Source organism: Spea bombifrons, chromosome 8 (genome assembly GCF_027358695.1).
Source record: "Spea bombifrons isolate aSpeBom1 chromosome 8, aSpeBom1.2.pri, whole genome shotgun sequence".
Classification (NCBI taxonomy): Eukaryota; Metazoa; Chordata; class Amphibia; order Anura; family Pelobatidae; genus Spea; species Spea bombifrons.
The window spans coordinates 7154120-7164545 of NC_071094.1; the positions used below are offsets into that span (position 1 = coordinate 7154120).

General features: G+C 42.6%; 1 protein-coding gene across 1 annotated transcript; it reads right to left on the reverse strand.

Annotated features, from left to right (window-relative positions):
- Window positions 1-685: 685 nt before the first annotated feature.
- On the reverse strand, window positions 686-10088 carry GPR173 (G protein-coupled receptor 173). The gene is made up of 2 exons (XM_053473558.1): window positions 9951-10088; window positions 686-2501 (listed from the first exon to the last, which is right to left on the reverse strand). The coding sequence occupies exon 2, from the start codon at window positions 2312-2314 to the stop codon at window positions 1196-1198; it is 1119 nt and encodes a 372-aa protein (XP_053329533.1). The 5' UTR covers window positions 2315-2501; window positions 9951-10088; the 3' UTR covers window positions 686-1195.
- Window positions 10089-10426: the final 338 nt, after the last annotated feature.

The window sequence follows — 10426 nt, forward strand, 5'->3', positions numbered from 1 at the left end:
AACCCTTTTGTTTGCATAAAAGCAGTAGAGGACCAGCTTCTGAGTTCAGCTCCGCACAAGAGGTGCCTGTCTTCGAAAGCTTCTGAGGCTCACCACCCATCAAGGCCCTTTCTCATACCCTTTGCATAGGTTTCTATTCATTTTCCTTGCCCTTACCCACTAGTTCTAATTTCTTCATTCTGTATCCTCCCCTCATCATTCCTGTTAAATCCCACTATACCTAATTTAACTTCATTCATTCGCCATGAATGCCAACATTTCCTTTATATCATTCAATCGTTGGTGTCTATATGGTCTTCAAACCAGCTTTGCTTCTCCAAGCCAACACCCAGTTGTAGCATCATTAGAGCACACGGTAACCATGTATGTCGACCCAAATGAACTCATTTTCTTTCAAGATAACATTTGGAATGGAGTGTTTTTCACCAGTCTGATTCTGAAAATGTTAACGTATATGAACTACAGTGTGTATCTCACTATGTTTACCATGTTTTTAACTTGGACATTGTCAAGCTGCTGTTTAGCCGAGTAAGACATTAAGTTCTAAAACTCACATGTGTATTGGGCCTGGAGATTTCTGATGTTTGACTACACTTTGGTAACCCTTCCTTGTGAGCAACCCAAACTAACATATTGTTACTTTGAAAAGCATCAAAGGTTCAAAAGGGGCATAGTTAACTCTTAATTGTTGTTCAAGTAGAATGGTCACATCTTATTTACCTATTAACCAAATAGAAAATAACTCCCTTACATTCAAGTCAATCAAGAGACATTAATACAAGTGTCAATAAATAAGTTCATAAACAAATACATCAATTCCCATCAGCCTTCCCATTCCCTCCCTCTTAGCGCACTTTGCATTCCCTCCGTCACCACCCTTCCCACCCATCCATCTCCCTTCTCCCCTTATGCAATAGTTGAAATAGAAAAAAACATCCCAGAAATTCTCGCACACGTACCCTCCCCCCGCCCCATGTCCTCCTTTTATAGGATCACAAATACACCTTAGTCTAGAAAAAAAATCATTTTAAAAAAATGGTCTTTAGATTTTTTTTGTTTGTTTTCTCTTCAATTTTCTTTTGTGTTGATCTTCTTCTCTAGGAGATGGTCAGACAGACCAATTACGTTTGGATCTCGCCCGTTCCTTCCAAGCACTCCGCGTCTCCCGATCACTGAGGTTAGGTGTGGTCCCCTCTTACATTACGCAGTAAGGCTCCCTAGGTAGCAAGGCTTTCGTCCTCCAGCAGGGAATGTGGAGCTGTAGGCAGCTCTTTAGGTCTTTGTTGAGGAGGAAACACATGATGGGGTTCACCCCAGCCTGAGTGAATGTCATCCACACAGCAGTGGATAAGTAGCGATGGGGGATGCTGCAGGTTTTCACAAAAACCCTCCAATAACAGGCCACAATGTAGGGTGACCACAGCACCAAAAAGCTAAGGGTAATCCCATAGAACATCCTCCCCAACCTCTTCTCACTTTTGAACTCATCCATGCCCAAGAGGCGCCTGTTGGCTGTATGAGTGTTCTGCCGTATACCCAACAAAGTGGGTGGCATTGGCCCTCTGCCAAATCCAGCAATCCAGTTGGCTGCAGCTTGCCCTGTAGCCCCAGGCCCATGAAATGTCCAGTTTTGACTGATGGCCGGGACCATCTGCACCGGCTTCATTTTGCGATGGCGGTATTCGAAGAGGAGCAGTTTAGCATAGACGATGTGTGTAGCGACAATGAGCACTGCCAGCATCAGCATAAATCCGAGGGTATCGTTGGCCTTGAAGTATCGATGCTCAAAAATGCACTGGTCCTCTTCACGGATGAACTTGTAAGTACCTACATCAAAGACTGGTGGGAAAGCCATGGCTACTGACAGGGTCCAGACCATGCAAATGACTGCGATGCACGTCCAGAGCGTCATTCTTTTGGAGTAAAATCGGTGATGAGCAATTGCCATGTAACGGGTAACACTGATGCAAAAAAGCATGAAAGAGGCATGGAAACAGAAGAGGACAGCCATGAATGCCACAACTTTACAGCTCAGCAGACTGTAGGCCCAAGCCGAGCCATTGCGTATAGAAAGTAGGACAAAGGGAAAACAGGCAGAAGATCGGACAGCATCAGCAAGACAAAGATCCAACAAGAAGTAGTAAGGAGCCTTGTGCAATGAGCGGTCTTTCAGCACCAGCAGAGAAACCAAGAGGTTGCCTGCCAAACTGGCACAAATGATGAAGCCCAACAGAACCAGCTTGAGGTGTGTGGAGATCGCTGTAGACTGGGCAAGAGAGCCAGCAAGCTCCTCCGCCTCACTGCCATTTGCCATGTTGGAGGCTCGCTCCAACTAGCCCTTGGTCAGCGGCCGCTTCTCAGTTTGTGCTGCTCCATTCCCAATTGCGGCTTTAATGTGAGATGGAGTGTCAGGCAGGTAGTTATGAGGCTGGAAATAGGAGGAGGGTAAGAGGACAAAGATAAGGAAAAGAGAAATATAGGAGAGGTTGCAGAAAAGCAGACTGTATGGGATGATGAAAATGACAAAGAAAAGAAGAAAGGAGGGAGAGAGAAAAAAAGAAAGGTTATTGTGTTATCATCTATTTCATTAATACACATTTCAGTGTTCTTTGCATTGAAACCATTAGGGCAGGAATATCCCAGGTTAACGCCGTTCTTTTTACTAGTTATCTTCTAGTTACAAAGAATTAAAAAAGATACAAATGTGGAGCCGGTCAGGAACGGGGGACAAATCTGTCCTGTGAAATATTATGCTTGTGACATGGAAGCACAAATGTATTAATAAAATCTGAACCATTTTAATACTCATGGTATCTTTTAAAACACTTGTCATTGAACTTTGGCTGAGTCCCAGGTGTTGAGTATCCTCACTAAGTTTAGCTGCCAGGTCGGCCAAGTGGATCGCAACTAGAGATTAATAAGTATCTGATACGATGGCGCTTGGGTTGTTACCCAGGAATTATCACCTATGGGCACTTGGGTTAGCCTGGCCCTAGGTTTTACTGGTTTCTTAGTCAAAAGTTACTGGTTATTTATACGTTATTATCATTATGTTATTTATCATATCAACATATCAACCAATGGAATCCTGATTTCTGGAACCTTAACTATTGGAAATTGTGTTTTTTTTAACTTTGGGATGATGGAAAAATGATAACTCGTATGTCATTTCTGCTTAGGGGGGCTCCACAAATGGGGAAGTAAACAAAGAAACCATCATCTTGCTGAAAAAAATAAAAAAAATTGCCATTTTATTGAAATGCATAGACTTGTAAAAGTCATACAGGCAAAGTATGTACGTGGTATTTTTTTTTACCCTAGTTTTTCCTCAAACGATGTCACCTAGATACAGAAATAAAACAAATGTCTCTGTCCTACTTTTTGTTTTAAATGGTGATCAGGGACAGATAGATTGTATATTTTAAGTGGGGGTCATTTTACTGCAATAAATTAGGCCTGAGAGAATTAATTACGCATGAAAGAATTAAAATAAAAAACGTGTACTTCAATGTAAATAATGCAAAATATATTGGCTTAAATACCAATTTATTTATATTTTGGGGTTTTTAGCTGGGCCTTTTGGAGATTTCCCGGTCTGTTTGTATTTTATTGCATAATTTTTTAAAAAAAAATATATATATATATATCTAATACCTATATTTCTGTATAGATACCAAGGTAAATTAAGAGCCTAAAACGTGTATAAAATCCTAACCAGTTTTGAAATGGGGGGGTTGTAGATAATTAGGTTTTCCATCACTTATACATCAAATGTGGATTGGGACGAGCCCATTCACTTTGAAAATCAGATTAACAAGAACAGGTAGTTAAATTAATCTAATATTATATAAAACATGATCATTAAAGGTGTTGTTCCACTTAAACAAAAGTTCAATTGCTCTCTCTAGTATGTAAAGCAAATAAACCTCGGTAGATTTGCCATAATGTTCTTTCCTCTGAAAGAATCACAAAAGCAATAGAGAAACTTTTAAGAAGCTTTTTCAGTTTCCATGGCAGCAGTTATTATATTACTATTATTAATATTCTGGAAAATGATATTTCTAACGCTGCGTTTACTTAAAAAAGTTTGGCTTTCAGCAGAATAGGTGTAACGGCTTAGACATGTATGTTCTGTTCTTCAAAAACATACAAAGGCATGCCATAGAGGGCTTGTGTTTACAAACCACTTTGTGCTAATTGTTACGCGTTGTCCCAAAAGTCCTTTAATAGTCGATGGGTCCACCTGGGGAATAACTGCCAGGTATTTTATTATCCCACAGGAGCAAATATGATTAATTGACTCTTGTAATAACATATATATGTAAATACTACTTACTGCCAGGAGGCGTATTTCATGTTAGATGCTACATGGAATACACTTGTGAACACCAACATACTAGGTATTGTGTATGCTGCCTAGCATCCCTTCCCGTGTTATGTAATGAGGGGTATTTCACATCACCAGCACCCCTAGACATAATGCGGTTGGCATAATCGGCAATAATATCCTTTGGCCTAAATTCCCCCAAAGGGTAATGGGTCAAATTGGTGTGGCTTGATGAGACTCTACAGTGACCATACTTTGGAACTTTCTCGGTTTGACAGTTCCAGAGGGGAGGTTGGGAAGGTCAGAGATGCCCGTTGTTTCCATCCCAATCGCTCTATGGTCTAGACAGGCCCAGCTGGTCTACAACGCATGGGCACCTCCGAAGGTGGAGGAGAGCAATAGGACAATGATCCTGCTGCCGAGGAGTGTCATCAAAAGTGCCTCAGGAAGTCTAACTATTGTGGCCGTCAGCTGTGTGCTAAGTGAGCCGCCAAGCATCGCAAGCCGTCGGCAGCACTTATGTCGTTAAGAACACTCCAGCCTATTTTTTTTTGTTAAATGCTTATAGGAGTCGGTTTTGAATGGATTCCAGTCCAAGCTTTCTTTCGGAGTTAGTGAAAGAGACAGGAGTCTCGTTTACCTCCTCCCTGGCTGCTCTACTAGAGCATTTGTCGGTACAATTCCTGCACATGCTCAGTAGAAAACCCATTCTAGTCAAAGGGAGCTGAGCTTCCATTTAAATCAATGGGAGTAGCCACAGCCAATCACATTTATGCTCTAAACACTGTCTTTTTGCTAGCATACATGAGATTGGCGGCTGCTTTAATGGGAGCGCTACTGAGCATGCCCAGTACAACACAGTAAAGCTTCCCGGGGTCAGTACAGGCAGCTGGAGAGGAGGGAAATGAGACGGAAGTCTCAGTAATTAAATAATGCGTTGCAATCCGTGAAAATACTCCAACATGCATCGGAAAGTAAAAATAAAATTTTTGGGACTGTTCCATTAAAAAGACTCAAAAGTCACAATTTTGAATCTCATACTAGTGAATACCTAGTATGAGATTTAGTCCTCAGACGCTAGATGATTAACGATACATTCGAGTTCAAATTTATTTTAATGAAAAGCAAATATCCCTCTATTACCTAATGTGTCCGTCAGTTCCAGTTTTGTCAGACCCATTGAATGTAGAGACTGTAAGAATCGCTGCGGAAATTGTTGGCGTTATATAAATAAAAGATAATAATAATAATAATAATATTCCATCATCTGTTATGTAATAATAATAATATTGTAGGAACACTTCATTATTTGGGTAAAAAAGAAAAGAAAGAATATGTGTGTGAGTATGTATATGCTATAGGCCACTCACAGCCCTCCAAGGAAAGATTCTGGGGGGCATTTGTCCACCCCAAGATCGTACATATACATTTGGACAAACTGACACATAATTGTTACAACCTGTTTATAGGCCGTATAATAATGTGTGAGCAGTGTATATATGTAAATTGCGCGTGCTGTGTGAATCGTGTATGTATATATTGCGCGTGCTGCGTGTGTGGTGTATGTATATATTGTGCGTGCTGTGTGAGTGGTGTATGTATATATCGTGCGTGCTGTGTGTACATGTATGTATATATTGTGCGTGCTGTGTGAGCAGTGTATGTATATATCGTGCGTGCTGTGTGTTTACATGTATGTATATGTCGTGCGTGCTGTGTGAGCAGTGTATGTGTATATCGTGCATGCTGTTAGAGTGGTGTATGTGGTGTGTGCTGTGTGAGTGGTGTATGTGTATATTGTGCGTGCTGTGTGAGTGGTATATGTATTTATTTTGCGTGCTGTGTCAGTGATATATATATATATATATATATATATATATATATATATTGTGTGTGCTGTGTGAGTGGTGTATGTATATAATATGTGTGCTGTGTGAGTGGTGTATGTATGTAATATGTGTGCTGTGTGAGTGGTGTATGTATGTAATATGTGTGCTGTGTGAGTGGTGTATGAATACATTGTGCGTGCTGTGTGAGTGGTGTGTGAATACATTGTGTGTGCTGTGTGAGTGGTGTGTGAATACATTGTGCGTTCTGTGTGAGTTGTGTATGTATATCATGTGCATGATGTGTGCGTGTTGTATGTATATAAAGTACGTGCCGTGTGAGTGATGTATGTAAACACTGTGGAGTGTTGTATGCATATGTGGAGTGTTGTATGTATATGTGGAGCGTTGTATGTATATAATGTGCATGGGGGTGTACAGTAAATTAGGGGTCGACAAATTTGGTTTGGATTTAATAGTCAGCTCCCTCCAATGATGTTTTTATTTTCATATATTACCCAAGCTGGCACCCAGGGTTTGTTGAGCCTTGCCATTCACTTACATACATTTACACACTCTAACACCATACAGTAACAGACACACGCTAACATCTAATGCACACAAACACTAGCACACTACAGTAACACACATGCTAACATTCTACACTCATGCACACACATGCTAACACCATACACTAATACACACTGAACATTATATGCTGACATACACACTCATGTTAATGCCATACTATAACATAAACAACACCATACACTCTAGCACCACATCCATACACACACACACTGGCTAACACTATACATATATAAAAATACACACTATTACTACAGTATACACTGACACTACAGTATACACACACTCAGAAACTCCATCACTACATATATACACACTGACTCCAGCACTATACATTTACACACATACACACTGATACTACAGTATACACACACTCAGAAACTCCATCACTACATATATACACACTGACTCCAGCACTATACATTTACACACATACACACTGATACTACAGTATACACACACACTCGCAAACTCAATCACTACATATATACACACTGACTTCAGCACTATACATTTACACACATACACACTGATACTACAGTATACACACACACTCGCAAACATATACACACTGACTCCAGCACTATACATTTACACACATACACACTGATACAACAGTATACACACAAATTCACAGACAAACTCCATCACTACATATATATACACTGACTCCAGCCCTATACTCTACAACCACAGTATACACATACACACACTGACTCCAGCACTATACAAATACACACATGCACACTGATACTACAGTATACACACAAACTCCATCACTACATATATATATACACACTGACTCCAGCACTGTCCATTTACACACATACACACTGAGTCTGACACTATAGTACACACACACTCACATACACTACTCCCCCTCACACCTTCCATGCCGCTGCCTGTCTGCTGCCATCGCCAATCTGGCACACTAATGCTTTCCTGCGGGTGCGCGGTGAAGCGAGTGACACGAGGGTGACGTAGTGTGCATTATGTGACCCTGCTGGGCACCTCGTGGCACCCGCTACACTAGATTTATGATGGCAGCGACCATTTGTCGAGCCCTGCAGTATATAACCAGATGTGGAGTATTGTATGGGGTTCTTTGGGTTCAAGGTTTTTTTTTTTAACAAGTTACATATAAAATGTGATTCTGGTACAAAGTTTAGAAAGTGGTCTTATCACCATAGCAACCAGTGGAATGGTCCAATCAGCAGGAACATGCCATTGGTTTCCATGGTGACAGTACTGCTTTTCAAACTTTGCACACAAAATGCACTCTATACACACATACGGCTTTGACTTGAATGCGTGTATTCAGACATACAAAGCACGGGGTCCTTCAGCGCACGCAGACTAGAGTGTTGATTTAACACAACGGAGCATTTTGTGCTAAAATGGAATGCGGGGATTCCTGTCTCTGCTGGCACCCGGAGACCGCATCAGACGTGCTACACGATTCACTGTCCCTTACGGCATGTTAAATGATTAATGTAGTGAATTGCCAATCCTCTAGTCTCACTGAGCATCATGGGACTTGTAGTTAAATCGGCTACGCGTTGCTCACGTTATTAATTTCAATAATATAAAATCACATTTATAGCAACAAAGGGCAAAAATAAAAAAAATAAAAACTTGATGACCCATCGATCATAAAGGTAACTTTAATACATATTGCCCGTCTAACGTAACCCTCGGGGTTCAAAGTATTTTAACAAATACCACCCATCTTTAGCCAAGACATTAGTTTACAGGATATCAGTGAAGCCCAAAACAAGTCGCATTTTGATAATTTAGTCTTATGTTAAAATCTTCCTATTTTTTTTTATCGTAAAGGTAACCGAACAAAGAAATTGAAAGGAGCTGTTAGTCTGTCTGTCTCTTTTAGCAGTCTGGCAGTCTCAAGGGTCCGTATCGAAGGCTAGTCCTTTGCTTCGGCTGTGCTATCCCCTATTCTGGCAGCGAAAGGGTCAAGTTGATGGAGCCAGATATGGAATGAGTGGTTGTATCACAAAAATATGAATCCGGAATGTATAGGTAAGAACACGGATTGGTGAGCTCAAGCCGACCTCTCGTGTCTCTCCTCCTCCCATTTCTCCTCTCCCCCCAGTCCTCCCCCTCTCTATTATTCTGGACAATAAACAGGCCGCAGTTTCATCCTAGGATAGGCTGTCTCCCCGTGCACCGTGCCCTGTGCAGTACGGGACAGTCACTGACCTCAAGGTGTGTGTGGTCAATGACCAGTGCCATATATATACCCCCTCAGTCCTCACGCAGCGGTGCATTCGTATTATTGGGAAAGGGGTAGAAGTGTAGGGGGTAATAGAACCTCGTCTGGTGAGAACCACGGCTCCTGATTACATTTTAAAATGTCTCTGCAGCTCGGCGCTACACGCAAAGGGTGAAGACGGCCTAAAGCTGTCCCCGCTCCAGTTCTCAAGGGCCACAGGCACTACAGGTTTTCAGGATGATGGACAATGCCTTGCATAGTAACGACGTGTTAATAGTTTGATCACACAGTGATCAGAAAATCACCGAAACTGGCCCTTTAAAAAAAAATAATAATTGGGGATCCCTGGTTTAAAGCAGTGGGCCAAAAACTCACGTCTTTTTACCCAGAACGAGTCCTATTCTTGGAATTCAGAATAGGAATATTATAGAGAGCCTGTGTGCTAACCCTTTCTCTGCCATAGGGACCCCTACCCTACCTTAGCAAATGAGGCCCTGCAATGTATCTAAGGCCTCGCTATGGGAGAGACGGTGATGGCCAATGCAGTGCACGGTCTGCTAGCCACGGTGAAATTGGCTTTATAGGAAGGTAAAAGGAATGGTGATTTATACCCCCCCCACCCCAATTAGCCTTCTGCACAGGGAAGTCGTGCAGAATAAAGCAGGGAGGCCGACGTAGAAGAATGGATGCAGACGGAATGGAAGTAGATACTAACAGGGGAGAGAAGAAAGGATGGTGAGAGACAAATGGGGGAGGGGTGAATAACGGGGAGACAGAACGCTAGTGAGAAGTGACAGAGGACCCCGCAGATCTGGAGAGGCAAGAGAAACAATAGGAAGATGGGAGAGACGGTACAGGATGATGGGGAGATGTATATTGGTGGCGGAGGCTTTGTATGGATGCACGTTTAGGAGCAGTCTGTCCCTCCTGACCCCTCCAGGTGTGACAAGACACATGTAGGGACAGGTACGTGCCTTACCTGTTCAGCTGCAGGGTCTCAGTTGTGACCCAACAGGAGACTACAGAGGTGGGAGCACCACGGAGCCGTGCGGAGGGGACACCCGTCTGATTTTTCCTTCCAGGCCACTCCAGCAAAACGGGACCAGCCATCTTCTACATGATGGGGAGGGGGGGGGAGTCAGAGAGCGAAGGATAGAGAAGAAGAAGGGGGGCTGAGCGGGGGGGAAGAGGTATCCGCCTCTAGTTGCCATGGATACAGGAGCCGGATGACTTGCCTGGTCCGGATGTTCACAGGGATACAGCTCCATCCCTCCTCTTCACTGCTCTGACATCATTCGGCCACAGAAACCCTCTCCTGGTCCTAGGGCTCGGGATGCTCCATTAATCCGTCTCCTGCGCAGACTGGAGACGCCGGTTTACTCAGTGAATGCGCTGTATGTGCAGGCTGGATCGTTTGGGTTCATCATCCTTTATGCTTATTGTCAAAGCCTCCGC